The sequence below is a fragment of the Herpailurus yagouaroundi genome, unplaced genomic scaffold (genome assembly GCF_014898765.1).
Source record: "Herpailurus yagouaroundi ecotype Mexico unplaced genomic scaffold, PumYag 28, whole genome shotgun sequence".
NCBI lineage: Eukaryota > Metazoa > Chordata > Mammalia > Carnivora > Felidae > Herpailurus > Herpailurus yagouaroundi.
The window spans coordinates 44,564,536-44,579,722 of NW_024412376.1; the positions used below are offsets into that span (position 1 = coordinate 44,564,536).

Here is a 15,187-nt window from a genome sequence, read left to right on the forward strand (position 1 = left end):
ACTGATTCACTGAAGTTAGTAATTTGTAGATAAAATAGGTCTTGGTGTCCAGTACTAACTTTAAAAAACTGACTTCAGGAGTTCCTCTAATAAATATAGAAGACAATACCAGCACAATATTTGAGACGTAAAATGTAGTGCTGTCTAAATCATTCATTGATTTTTCATAATAAAAAACACAATAATGGGAATGAATTTTATACCTTTTCTCAGTTTATATAACTAAATTTATACTTAACTATTTAGAACTAGGAACTGAAAATAACATTTGAAACTCTAAATCATTGTTCAAAGCAAATACTTCATTCGTGAGTTGAGGTTCTAATTTGAGTAAATGGCATGGCTTCTATTTTTTAAGATAAAGATATTCTAGGTGATAACAAAATTTGGACCTGAAAGAACAAAGCAGCTAAAAAAAAAAAAAAATCGCTGAATACAAGCATGCTGAAATTTTAGCATGCAGTAATTAAAAGCTCTATAGAAGTTACCATATATATATACATGTACCTATATATAGATATAGATATAGATACAGATACACACACACTGTGTTGTCACTACCTATAACATTCAGAAGAGTTATTATTAATCACAGTTATATTTACACGTTGACTTTTATCAATTTATTTAAATGACAATTGCTTAAATGGTTAAATTTTCTAAAAGGAAACATATGCCAGACACTTAGAATTTGCATTCCAAGAATGTTTTAAATGTCTTTTATTGTCCATACTCTGGCAGACCTCACCAGATCTATTCAATATTAATACTGTTCAACTTTGTTCTGTTTGTTTATCGTACAGCAGTCCCCTAAGAACAAAACAACTGCAGGATGCTGAAGCCACCTTTTTTGCTGGCTGGAAAACTGGAATGTAATTACCTTTAGTTTTATGGAGAATATGCATACTTCCATTTTTTATAGCTGAAAGAAACTGATCCCCATGTACTCTCCCAGCTGCTATCCAGGAAGAGCCTGATTTTAGTGCCTAAAGAATTTTGTCTTTTACAATTTTTGGAATGTGTCCTGGCCACAAGATCTCTCATCAAAAGTTTCAGAAATAGGATTCAATAAATTATCTGAAATCGAGTATAATATTATTCTTTGTAAAGTTTCACGCTGTTCCGGCCCAGCAGGATGGTAACATTTTGCTCTGTGTGAGGTCTGCAGTGTAAATACCTATTTGAAGATAGATAGAGCCATCATTCTGGCTTTGGTTTCAATGAACCAATAGTCTTACTGAAGTCAATTAAACTGACTCAGCCCAAGCTGCAACACTGTTTTAGACAGATGAGTACTGGTGTGTGTAGGGTATTTTTTTCTTCTTTTTTGCCTATGTGCTTGTGTCTATATAGGTCCTTAACTTTATGCCTGACAATGTCATCCATCTGAAGAAGAAATTTAAGCTAATTTCCTGTTTCGATTTTTAAAAGCCATATATGAAACCATCAAATTATAGTGGTTTAAACTAAATATACTTTGAAAGTCATGTAAAACTTCGAGACATTATTACAGCATGCCTAGTAATGACCGTGGCTGTTGCTGACTAATTTATAACATCTGGAAGGTCATCCTTTAATCTTTGGCCACAAGAAAGTAAAATCCACGGAAGAAAGGTAAGATGAACACCGTAGTACACAGTGAAGTGTGGCCCAGAACTATAGCTTATCAACAAATAGTAAAATGGGTGACAGAGACCTTCTGTATTTCTCTTTATTTATCAAGTAACTAAACAAAGAGGATAAAAAGGCACCCACGTGGTTTTGATGAGCAGACAACAGGAGAAAATACACGACAGCATATTAAGATGTCGCCTTAAGATCAGTGGGTACACAAAAAGTTATTTCTAAAAATCATATGCCTACAAGGCTGTTCAGCTGTTGGGTGGAACACATGCGTCTCGGCACTATAGTGCTGGATTATGTCATTAAAGAGTTCAGTTTCAATTTTAGGCTAATATGTAAATAGATCATTGTACTCAGGCAGCTGTTAAAGGGACCCCAGGATGAGTTATTTGTTTAGTTGGATGTGTTCAACAATAGCCTTTGTCCCTGAAAGAGCCAGAGCAAACAAATGATTGTAAAAGGGCACACTTGAAAACAATTACTTTTCACCCATTCCTTGACAGCTTTGGCTGTGAAACCACCCAAGGTAGAGAGAGCTTCTATGCCTCTGTGGCTACAAGTTTTAGAAATGGGGGTATTTCAGTTGGCTGCGGATTCAATTTGGCTAATGGGAATGAGGTCCTTTTAGCATGTTGTATTTAGGAACTGCAAAAATATTGCCAAGACAATAGAACTTCCTAAATTTTGGCAGTATTTGTTTATAATGGCAGTTAACAATCTTGTTACGATACACAAAATTATTAAAATGTACAAAAAATTAAAACATAAAAGCATAATACCATTATGAAGAATTGAACTCAATGCCAGTTCATTACATTAAAGAATTGAACTCAATGCCAGTTCATTACATTAAAGAAAACGTGTTAGTTTGGAGTCTGGATTTAACTGCACAGCTGAGCATGCTCAAATATTCCTACCTATTTTGCTACTGTCTATGAAGTTTCTTCCTATAGGAGAAAGATGTGCCTGTAGTTTCTTGAAAAGTTGCAGAAATCTTTCTGGAGATTTTTTTTTTTCCATAAGCAAAAACGGGCCCTTTCAAACAGCCATCATCTCTCCTGTACACACGTTATGAAATAAGACCCTAACATATATTATAAGCCAGGAAGGCTTAGGGGAAAACAAGGAAACACTGAAGTTTATTATAAAATAACATGTTTTAAAAACTATTAAAACTTGAGAGCTAACATAGGTCAAGAATGCACATGCATAGCTATATCACTTCTCTGTTTTGAACAATTTGAGTATTGTTGGTTTATAAAGCACTTGTAATGAAACTAGCAAAGTCTAGTGTACCGAATTTAATTCGGACACATTTTTCAAATGAGTAGGGGTTTGTTGGAGATTGGAAGCACGTAAAACGGAAAGGAATGTGGATAGCTAACGTGGCAGATTTCTTCCTAAAGAATGATTTCTTAAAAAAAATTTTTTTTATATAACTCCTCTTAAGGGCTATAACTCCCCTCAGTTCCGCCCCCGCCCCTCCAACTCCCCACTCTATTCAGTTAAAGTTTTCATTCCTCATGTTCCTGGTAGAGTTCAGCATTGCAGGGGTCTGGAGATCACTGGTGTAGTCATAGTGTACATTGCACACAGGGAGACTTAATGGCAGATATTTCTAAACCTTTCTCTGAAGCTCCTGGTAAAACCCTGCAGATGATGTGAATGTAGCTTTTCTGATTTAATTCAATTACCACACAGGAGCTTAATGACATTGTTTTGAATAAAATGCTGGAATATCTGTTCCCTGAATCGCAGACTACTGCTGCATATGGTAAGAATAAAGAGAGAGTTGCAGCTGAAAACCTGCAGCAAGACAGTTCTCACTCATCTGGGAATAGAGGGAGTTGGACAAATGCTCCCTCAAAAGGCATGAACATTTGGACAGAGCTGGGGACTGAAAGAGAATGATGTTCTCTAGTTTCACCCATTAGTGAACCAACTAACAAACACAATGGTGTTGTTGTTATTCTTTTGCCATAAGCAACAGGACTCTGTGTGTGGGCAGCAGTTTAGTGGGGAGGAGGATAAGTCGACCCCTTTTTGTCCTATTGATTTTTTCCTATTTGCATGACTTGAGCAAATTAAATGATGCAATATGGCTTTTTGTTACAAAACAAAGTGAGAGATACCACCCAGACACATATGTTGATTCGTAGGAGCTGTTTACATGAGAATAGAGTGAAATCTACCGTGAACTGAGCATAAAAATTAGATTCAGCCTGGGTATTTTTTTTTTTTTTTTTTTAATGCCTGGGCCAGCAAGACTGAAGCACAAGTTTTCCAAGAGTCTCTCAGACCTTGACAACTGCAGTGTTGTAACAGAGGAATTCTTAATTAAACCTAAAATGGGGAACGGGAGGGGGAGCGAAGACACCTGATTGTTTATTTCACGTGCAGTGATTGTTAATGACGGGATCCCCCCTTTCCTTTTGCAGTACAGTAGATAGCCCACGTTGCTGCGTCCCATGACAAGAAAGATGTTGGAAACTCAAAAAAATAAGTTTGCCTTCACACTCAATCGACACTATCTCATATTCGTTTAAACTCAAGAACACAAGGGAAGTGTAAATGCCATTAGTCCTAAAACAAGTTTCTAGAGAAGATCTTCCTGGGCAACTAACTGCCATTTGAAAGCCTGAATTTACAATGTTTCAAAACATTACAAACTGGGGCGGAGAACGGTCTCGGTTTTAGGTGACAAATACGCCCCAGCAAAATCTCTGGCCAGCTTTTCGGGTTCTCAACTGGAGTACCAGGAGTTCCTTTTCGCAGCTTAACTATTGTAATGCAAGACAACCCCCCTCTGACGGGGCTGGGGATCATAAACCAACCATGCTTCAACATCCTTTACGATTCAATCCTCTCCCTCACCGAGCACGTGGAGAAAACTGCACAAATCTTGTTACCCTAGAAAAATAAACCGGAAACCACAGCCACCTTAATTTACAGTTTCACCGCAGCCAATGCCCGATTCGACCCAAAACACACTGTTAATCGCGATTCTTTTAAAATATTTACCCAGCCCAGAATGCGGGTACCACAGGAGCTTCTCTTTTCTGACACAGGCAGTTGTGCACAGCATCCCGACCACGGACTCGTGGGGGCGGGAGAGCTATCTGCGCACCCCAGAAGAACGCACCACCGAATCACGCTAGCACTTCAGACAAAGTTATCAGACAGAGCTCTCCAAACAAGTTTTCTCCCTTCTCACGGCCACTAGCAGTCCTGGAGCCCCAGGGAGCCCCCACCTAGCCAGCATGTCACTCTCGCATCTGTGAGGCGGGTGCGTGCTTACCTTGTTATCCAGGCGCCCCAACCCTGGGCTGTCACTCCGCAGACAGCAGGACAGCCGAGGGTAGAAGCCACCGCACAGCATCTCTCCCCCACTCAGCAGCTCCAGCTGGGACATCATCCGCCTATCTCTCCTTTTCAGGCGCTTCGGGGGGTTCCCATTCAGGCACCTTCTCCTCCGCGCTCCGCTCCCTTCGATTCTTTCCCCAAACTTAGCATCTCCTTCAAAGAAGCCCAGAGCCACGGCCAGGAGCAGCAGCTTAAAGGAGAGCATCTTCAGCATCGTCTGCCCCGAGCGGCAGGGGCTCGGCGCGGGAGGCTGGGGGGGGAACGCCACTGCCCACCAGGGGCACTAGGGCGCAGCTCCAGGAGGAGGCTGCGGGGGACACTCGAGAGGCAGAGAGTGGTGCCGGGGGCGGAAATATGTAGAGCGATGCAACTTTGCGAAAAATGAAAGACAAGGCGATGGGTCCAGTGCCTTAGGGGAGTCCGAGGACCGAGACAGGGTTGTGCAGATGACACCGTTTGCAGTTGTGCCAGGGTCAGTTGGGTTAGGGGCTTCCTGCTGCGGCTGGGAAGTGGGAGGAGGAGAAAGAGTTGGAAGAGGAGGAGGAAGAAGAGGAGGAGAAGACGGCCACAGAGGTTCACTTGTCCGTGTAACGGGAGTTGTTTAGGTGAGACAGTAGCAGGAACAGAAAAGGCGGCGGCGGCGGCGGCGGGGCAGACGCAGGCAGGGCCAGCGCTGGGCTCTAGATGATGCTGAGGTCTCCTCTGCCGGCGGCTGCAGCTTCTCACACAGCCTCTCATGTTTCGCTCCCTCTTTTCTTCTTCTTTTTAACTAGCGCGCGGGGAGGTGCTGCCACCGCGCGCCCCTTGACGTCACCGCTCCTCGCGCGCCCCCGCCCGGGCCGAGGTGGGGGTGGAGGGGAGGGGGCGGCCCCGGCGCGAGCGCGTCCCCCGGGCCCGACGGCCTCGCGGCTGCGGCGGGGAGGGGCCACAGGCCGCGGCGGCGGACGGAGGGGGAGGGCCTGGCGGAGCCCTCGGAGCCAGCCTCGAAGGCGCGGGACGGAGCGCGCCCGCCTCGCCAGGGCGCCCGGCTGGGGGCGTCCCTGGCCCCGGCCCGCGGGCGCGCGGAGATGGCCCGCTGGTTCCCCTCTCTTCCCCAGAGCCCCTCCGCACTACCCCTGGCTAAAGGCGGCCCGGCCGAGGCTCCGAGAGCAAGTGAGTAAAAAAGGGGCGCCTTCTAGCCCCCCCCCCCCCAAACTAGGCCGGGGAGTGGGGGCGGAATGAACCGAGTGGGCTGGAGTTGGCGGGAGGGAGCTTTTCGTCCCTTTCCCTCTCCTGGCCGCACGGCCTCCCCCTGCTCGCCGGTGACTTGCAACGCGAAGCTCAAGTCGATAAAGATCTTCCTTGGGGTCTGATTTAGAGGCCGGGGTACAACCCAGATCCTGCGAGCCGCCGAGTAGGTTAAGGCGGTCCGAAGACTGTTCGAGAAGAAGTATCCATCCTTGCTTAAGGTGCCGCGCCCTGCTGAGGTGACACAAGCGCGTCTGCATGCATGCGGTGGGGTGTCGGGGCCCCCAGTCCTGCGGGCAGGGCCCGGACGCCCCTCCGAGGTCCGACCTGTGCCCTGGAACCCAGGTGGACCCCGTCCGCACCTTCCCGGAACGCCGGAGCGCACCCCTCCTCAGGTGGAGGACAGAGGAAGTTTGCCGCAGAATCAGCGTTCATTTTAAATGAAAAAAAAAAAAAAAAAAAAAAAATCCTGGGGAGATTTCCCGGGTGGTGTAAATACAGAGGCTACCGAAGCATTAGTTCTGGAGGAAGAATTCGTAGCAGGTTTGCGGGAGTCCCGAAGCGGGATGCCCTATGAACCCGATGTACCTAGATAATAACCTTTCCCCCAGCTAGTCGAAGTCTGTGTACAAGTGTTTCGAAAAAGATCTGTACCTTATCAAGAGTGGTGACCTGACGCTTACGCGATGCCCGCAATTTGGCGTGAGGGTGAGCCGATGCAGGGTTGCACACAAAATGTGCCTTGTGCCCATTGGAGTAAGAGGGAGGCAGACTTGATGGGATTTTGAAGAAGAGATAAAGCAGTTTTCCCATTTGGGCAATGGAAGAATGTTCCCCATATTTGGATTTGCTTCACTTCTAGTACATAAGCTTCGCCAAACTAATGTGAAAGTCGACGATGGTGGGAGTGGACAGGGGATTAAGCTAATTGCTGTTACAGTGACCTCAGTGGCCAGATAGGGCTTCTGCCCCTTTCAGTTTCTGGACCTGGATTTACTAGTGGAGGTAGGTTTTTCTCCCTGGAGAGGTGACCGCTTCAAATACCTGAAAAAAATCTGCTGCGATATTTGGTCCGGTACTGAGCTCAGTGTAGATCTGGGATGGTATCCTTAACATTTCTCCCAGGGCCTGTTGTATGTACATGAGTTCTTTCTATGTGTGATCATAAATGCTACTTCTGATCCCACAGACTGCTTTATCTGACATGCTTCCTACATCAAGGACTTTTAATATAAAATAAATCATAGAACTATAAGGACTTAAGACTTTAAACTCTCATTTAATAAACAGGAGAAAACAGACATTCCATCAAGATTAAATCATCATTTTACAATCTCATCTAACTAGGTAGCTTAAAAAAACAGGATTTAGGGACCCAATCTAGGTTGGTTTCCACTATCCAATCCTTTATTCCCAAATAACCAGTTTTATGTTCTATTTCCAAAACAAAACAAAACAAAACAAAAACCTTTTAAAATTATATTTCAGTGGCTTGAGCTCCGACTCCAAGTGATGAATTCATCTTAGTAGTTTTGGAACAGGCCTTCCTTATGGTTTGTACTTCAAGACTAAGGACACATAAAAGGTAAATTAATTTTGGTAAAAAAAAAATTATGTGGCTGTTATAATCTGTGACCCTATGTTTTAAGAAATAGTTTATAAAAGATTACTGAAATGAGACACACATTTTCTTTCTTGTTACATGGGAGCTAGAATTGATCCCATGTATTGTTAGTCATGACGAGTCAATAAATCGGGTCACTGATGATATAACTCAGCTTATTTATTCTCAGTGTCACTGGTATAGTCACTAAGCAGTTTTATACAAGTAAAGTCACTTCTGATACTTTTTTTTTTCTTCCGCAGAGGGAAGTTGCATAGTTCACCTGTAGCCAACTTGACAGCATAATTTTTAGGAGTCAAGAATCGACATTGGGTTATTTCTTAAGATTGAGCCTTGAAAGTCCACTTGGATGTGACGCAGCTCTGTGCACACTTGCACATGAAAATGATCTTCCATCAAGGAGCTCTCCCTCTTCAGCTAAATCAACAGCAGTCGTTTGAAGAAGAAGGGACCCCCTATCTGACCAAACTCAGCCAGACTAATCAAATAAGTCTTTGTGAGCAAGGAGTAAAGCTGCACTAGGGTGGCCCTATCACACCTTTCTTGAGCAGCTCCCTCTAAGATTGCCACCTACATGCAGGTCATACCCTGTACGAAGGATGGATGGAAGATTCTTGTGAACAGATTAGGTTTATTGTAAAAGATGAAATATTTGACCAAAATTGAAGTTAATTTCATGGATAAAGTTCAAAATATTACTGTGGATATGAATTATGTTTGTATGTATTTATATATGTATGTATATATAGTTATGTGGTTACATGGTTCTATGTATCAGAAATTAGCACAACTTAAACTTAGTAAATGCTGAAAATAAAACTATTTTGGATATTGGAATCAGTTTTACGTATGGATTTCTAGCCTTTGCAGAAACATATGCACTATTACATTTCAACAAGTATATACTGAGTACCAGCCACTGGGCTGTGCAATATACGTGCAGTAATGACCCTGTTTCTAAGTAGTTTATTATCTAGCAAGGAGGATAAATGATAAGGTCATAAATTAACCCACAATTATAAATTGTGGTAAGGGGTGTGAGAGACATGCTATGATGGAGAATAACAAGGCACACTTAGTTCAGACTGAGTCACTGAAAAGTCTCTCTGTGAAAATGACATTTCAGTTGAGACCTGTGAGGTGAGTTGGAAAGAGTTTATTTAAAGTTTAGAAACTACCATTTAAAGTTTAAAAACATTTGAAGTTTAGAAACATGTGAATTCAGAATAGAATAGGAGACATTTAAGCAGAGGCACAGAATGAAGAGGTAACTAAGAAAGGAGAGAGGTTAAATTTATAGTGTAGTTTATAAACTCTAGGAAACTAATGAAGTTATATTCATGTATGTGTCATTTCCTTTTGCAGGTACCTAATCCTCATTTGTCTTTGTCTCTTTCTTTAAATCCTGGATTTTTACTCAACATCGAGGGATTATTGTAGTTTGAATGACCCTTCAGCCTGTTGCATCTTATCTAACCAGCACTTACGTGTTATGTTTTCTTTGTTTTCATTTGTGCATTGGTGATAACTGTTGAGATTTTTTTTCTTCATGGGAGTTAAATATCCATGAGACTTTGAGCTCTATGAGGGTAGGAATTGCATTTCCTTCTTGTTGGGCCATCCCAGGAAGGAGTCTCATCGTACAGTGTCATGCATTTCATACTCTTTAATCATCCTACTCCTACAATGTCATACACCTGTCTCATACAGTGGCCAGTCTCTTCAGAAATTCTGCTGGCTGACCAGTCTTATTCAACTTAATACTTTTTTTTTATTTTACTTATTTTGAGAAAAAGAGAAAGCATGCAGTAGAGGGGCCAAGAGAAGAAGAGAGAGAATCCCAAGTAGGCTCTGCACTGTCAGCGCAGAGCCCGATGGAGGGCTTGATCTCACAAACAGTGAGATCATGACCTGAGCCAAGATCAAGAGTTGGACACTTAACCATCAGAGCCACCCAGGTGCGCCTCAAATTAATACTTTTAAAGGTTGGAAAATGGAGAAAATATTTGCATTATAAAAAATCTAAATTGTTAGACAAAAGGGAACATGCAACTTAAAGTGCACTATCATTAAAGACTTTCAAGAGATGTTATTATAAGTACAGTTCCACAGAGGAAGGGCAGCCAACAAAGCCAAAGAATAATCACGCATCTTTTAAAAATTAAAGATTCGTTACAGGTCAAGCACACTGACACAAGGGTAGGTCTGCTGATGAGTATTTTTCTACAGTTACTCAGTCGTCCTTTCAAAAGTTGGCACTTGCTGTGTGCCAGACTCTGCTCTGGGCACTGGGGACACAGCAGTGAACAATGATTCTCTCATGGATCCTGCAGTCTACTAGGGAAGGCAGTAGATAACATGGATATGACATTCACCAGAAGGGGATGCTTGCTATAGAGGAAGGGGGTTACGGGGAAAGAGAAGGCAGGGGTTGAGAGAAATAATTTTGTACACATTGTTAAGAAAGATGCCTCCAGAGGTATGGGCAGAGACTTGAAGTAGGGAGCCACATGCATGCAGATATCCACAAGCATAGGGAACAGCAAGTCAAAGGCCATGAAGCAAGCATGCTTAGTACGTTTAAGGATTTGTAAAGACATCAGTGTGGCTGTGACCAAGGAAATGATGAGAAAAGCAGGCCGAGAAGTAGCCAGGGGCAGGGCACAGATTGCATAGAATTTTATAAGCTAGGTTTCCACCTTTGGCTTTTACTCTGAATGAATGATGAACTCAGGGTTCTTACCAGAAGTGAAGAAACTGTGCTAGCTATTTCCTATATCCACAGCGTGAATTAAGTATAAGGCATGTGTTAAATGAGTGTCAGGAAACTGAAAAAACAAAAGGAACACCAAAGTAAAACAGTAACTGCAAGGAGCTGCTCCCATCCTTATGGACTGAGGAACAAAGGAAGAATGGGGGTTAACAGAACCCAGAAGCTGACTGAGCCCTGATGGCCTCACGGAGACAGGGCTGCAGCCCAGCACTTGCAGGTACTCCCCAGGGTGGTGGAATGAAATAGATTATGGCAGAGCTGGAAGGAAGCTAGAGACTGGAACCACCTGCCACTGATAGGGTATATTTGTTTCTAAAATGGCCATAATGAAGTACCACAAACTAGGTAGTTTAAAACAATAGAGAGGTGATTCCCTCACAGTTGTAGAGAATGCATGTCTGAAATCAAAGCGCCAGCAGGCTTGGTTCCTTCTGAGGGATATGAGAGAATCTGTTCTGTGCCTTTCTCCTAGTTCTGGTAGGCTTAGGGGTTCTTTTCCTTGGTTTGTAAATTGACTTCCCTTTATATCTTCATATCATATCCCTATGTCCATATCTGTCTATGTGTCCATATTTCCTCTTTGTGTATAAAGACACCAGTCCTTGGGTTAAAGTCCACCTCCTCTTAACTTGATCATCTACAAAGACTTGATTTTCAAATAAGTTCACATTCATAGGTACTAGGGGTTAGGACTATAATATCATTGTGGGGCAGAGACACAATTTAATCCATAACACAAGATAAGGGGTTGATGCCAGAGTGATGCAGGCAGGAAAAGCAAGGTAAGAGGAAGAACAAGTCCCTTCTGTCATCCTTTTGCCTTCCATCCTCTTTGGCAGTTGAATATCCATGTGTAATGTCTGACTCCCCCCAAACTTGACTACTAATAGCCCATTGTTGATTGGAAGCCTTACCGATAACATATTCAATTAGCAGGGGTGCCTGGGTGGCTCAGTTGGTTGAGCATCTGGCTCTTGATTTTGGCTCAGGTCATGATCTTATGGTAGTGAAACTGAGACCCCATGTCAGACTCTGCACTGAGCATGGAGCCTACTTGAGATTCTCTCTCCCTCTGCCTCTCTCCCCCACTTCCTTGATCCCTCTCTAAAATAATAAGACAAAAAACATTCAATTAGCACATATTTTGTATGTTATATGTATTATATGCTGTATTCTTATGATAAATTGAGCTAGTGAAAAGAAAATGTTACTAAGAAAATAAGTAAGAGAAAATACAGTACTATATTATATTTATTGAAAAAAAAATCCACATATAAGTGAACCTGCACAATATCAACCCAGGTTGTTCAAGGCAACTGTATTGCCTTGTTAGCCTTTTATTCTATAGAATCTGTAGTAATGTCACCTCTCTCATTTCTGATATTGATTGTGTCTTCTGTTTTGCTTCTTGATCAATATGAGTGAGAATTTATCAGTTTTGTTGCTTTTCTCAACAAGATTTTGGTTTCACTGATGTTTTTCTATTGTTTTTTTTTTAATTTATTTATTTTAAGAAAGAGAGAGAGGGAGAAAGAGAGAGAGGAAGTGGGGGAGGGGCAGAGAGAGAATCCCAGGCAGGCTCCGCACCATCAGTGCAGGGCCCAATGCAGAGCTCGAACTCACAGACCATGAAATGACCTGAGCCAAAGTCAGACGCTCACCCAACAGAGCCATCCAGGCACCCCTATGTTGTTTTTGTTTTTTATTTAATTGATTTCCCCTTTGATCTTTATTGTTTACTCTCTTTTGTTTACTTTGGATTCCATTTGCTATGATTTTACTAGTTGCCTAAGATGGAACCTGAGGTCATTAATTTGAGAACTCTCTCTTTTTCTTTTTTTAAATTTTTTTTTCAACGTTTTTTATTTATTTTTGGGACAGAGAGAGACAGAGCATGAACGGGGGAGGGGCAGAGAGAGAGAGGGAGACACAGAATCGGAAACAGGCTCCAGGCTCTGAGCCATCAGCCCAGAGCCTGACGCGGGGCTCGAACTCACGGACCGCGAGATCGTGACCTGGCTAAAGTCGGACGCTTAACCGACTGCGCCACCCAGCGCCCCGAGAACTCTCTCTTTTTCTAATGTAGGCACTTAACACTATACATTTTCCCCTTCATACTGGTTTAGCCACATGCTACAAATTTTAAAATGCTGTATTTTCAGTTTCAATCAGTTCAAAATACTTTCTAATTTTCCCTTTGAGTTCCTTGACTTATAGGTTATTTAAAGTATTTTAATTATTTTCCAAATACTTGGGTATATTTTTGAGGCCTTTCTGTTGATTCTAATTCAATTTCATTGTAGTCAAAGAGTATAATGTGTATGAACAGATTCTTTTAAAACATTTTTGAGACTTTTTTATAAATAGAAAAATGGTCTATCTTGGTAAACCTTCTGTGTAAAATTGAAAAGAATGTATATATTTTGGGTGGAGTGTTCCCTAAATGTTGATCAGGTTGATTTGGCAGATAGTGTTGTTCAGTCTTCTGTTTCCTTACTAAATTTCTGTCTACTTGTCTTGTCAATTATTGAGAGACAGAGAAATATTGACATCTTTGACTATGGTGAGGATTTTTCTGTTTCTTCTTACAGTTCTGTCAGTCTTTGTTTCATATATTTTCAAGCTCTGTTAATTGAGTGTATAAACATTTAGGATGGCTATATCTTCCTATCGAATTATCTCTTTTGTCATTATGAAATGTCCTTCTTTATCATTGGGAATGATCTTTGCTCTAATATCTATTTTGTTATTAATACAAGCACTCTTTTTTTTTCTTTTGAATAGTGTTAACAGATTTTTTCCATCCTATTATTTTTAATTTATTTCTGTCTTTATATTTAAAGTGCATTTATTGTAGGCAGCATATAGTTGAGTTTTGTTTATTTTTGCCAATATGACAACCTGTGAGTTGAAAAGAAAATTTTTTAAGTTTATTTATTTATTTTGAGAGAGAGAGAGAAAGCTCACATGTGAGTGTGAATGGGGGGAGGGGATGCTCCAAGTGATGTCAGCGCAAAGCCAGATACAGGGCTAAAAACGATGAATCATGAGCCTTGACCTGAGTCTAAATCAAGAGTCAGATGCTTAACCATCTGAGCCACCCAGGTGTCCCAACAACCTATGACTTGTAATTGAGGTATTTAGACCCTTCATATTTGGTGTAAGTACTGATCCAGTTTGGTTTAAAATCCTTTTCCTTATTATTTGCTTTTTATTTGTTCTGTCTATTCTCTATTTGCTTTCTATTTTTTTTCTCCTTTTTTAGATTGAGTATTTTTATTTATTCCACTTTGTCTCTGTTATTGGCTTCTTAGCTATAACTTTTTCTTTTTTCTTTTGTGTTTACTCTAGTGTTTGGAGTATCTTTAGCTTATCATAGTGTATCTTCAGTTAATATTATACCCCTTTATGTATAATTTAAGAAACTTAACAGTAGGGGTGCCTGGGTGGCTCAGTTGGTTAAGGCTCTGACTCTTGAGTTAAGCTCAGGTCTTGATCTCATGATTAGTGAGTTTGAGCCCCACATTGGCCTCTGCGCTGACAGTGTGGGGCCTGCTTAGGATTCTCTCTCTCCTTTTTCTCCTCTCTCTCCTCTGTCTCTGCCCCTCCCTCACTTGTGCTCATGCACGTGATTTCTCTCTCTCTTTCTCTCAAAATAAGTAAGTAAGTAAATAAATAACAGTATACATTTATTTCCCCTTCTCAGCCTGTATACATATGCTCTCTATATATTCTAAGCTTCAGTATATATTATTATTTTTCTTTATACAGATATCTATTTTTTAAGAGAAATTTGAAAAAAATAATGAAAGACTTCCATTTCCATGCACATGCCATTTCTGCTGCTCTTCATTCCTTAGTATAGATCCAGATTTTTATCTGATATGATTTTCCTTGTGCCTGAAAAACATGTGTTAATAGTTTTTATAATAAGGGTCTGACTGTGATGATTTTTTCGTTTTAGGATGTCTGGAAGAGTCTTTTTCCTTGGTTTTTTAAGATATATTTTTCCTGGGTATAAAATTTTAGGTTGACAGTTTCATCCCCCACCACCAGTACTTTAAAGATGTTGCTCTGCTGTCTTAATTATATTTTTCCAACAAGAACTTGTTCTCATTCTTATTTTTATTTTTATTTTTTTATTTATTTGTATATTATGTGTCTTTTTTCTCTGGTTGCTTGTCACATTTTCCTTTTATCAGTGGATTTAAGCCATTTAAATCGAATATACCTTGGAGTGGTTTTCTTCATGGTTCTTGTGTTTGGGGTTTGTTGAGATTGTTGGATTTGTGGGTCTATAGATTTCATTAAATTTGGAAATATTTTTGTCTATTATGTCTTCAATATCTGCCCCTCAGATATTGGGGATTTTAGTTACATGTATATTAGGCCAGTTGTGTTCTATAGCTCATTGAAGCTCTCTTCATTTTATTTTGTAGTCTTTATTTTCTCTGTATTTTATTTTAGATAGTTTTGATATATTTAAGTTGAATAGTCTTTAATTCTTCAATGTCTAAACTGCTGTTTATCCCATCCCAGGTATATTTTATTTCAAGCATTGCATTTTTCATCTCAAA

General features: G+C 41.1%; 1 protein-coding gene and 1 long non-coding RNA gene across 3 annotated transcripts in view; one reads left to right on the forward strand and one right to left on the reverse strand.

The window, feature by feature from the left end:
- HHIP (hedgehog interacting protein) overlaps window positions 1-5,229 on the reverse strand; it is a 97,150-nt gene extending 91,921 nt beyond the window's left edge. For both annotated transcript variants that reach the window (XM_040473086.1, XM_040473090.1), the window contains exon 1: window positions 4,922-5,229. In XM_040473086.1, coding sequence (XP_040329020.1) covers window positions 4,922-5,200 — 279 coding nt within the window. In that variant the 5' untranslated portion in view covers window positions 5,201-5,229. The remainder of the gene's footprint in view (window positions 1-4,921) is intronic.
- Window positions 5,230-5,922: 693 nt separating this feature from the next.
- Window positions 5,923-8,674, forward strand: LOC121029129 (uncharacterized). The gene is made up of 3 exons (XR_005789607.1): window positions 5,923-6,138; window positions 7,702-7,798; window positions 8,080-8,674. It is a non-coding gene; the product is annotated as an uncharacterized LOC121029129 (long non-coding RNA).
- Window positions 8,675-15,187: the final 6,513 nt, after the last annotated feature.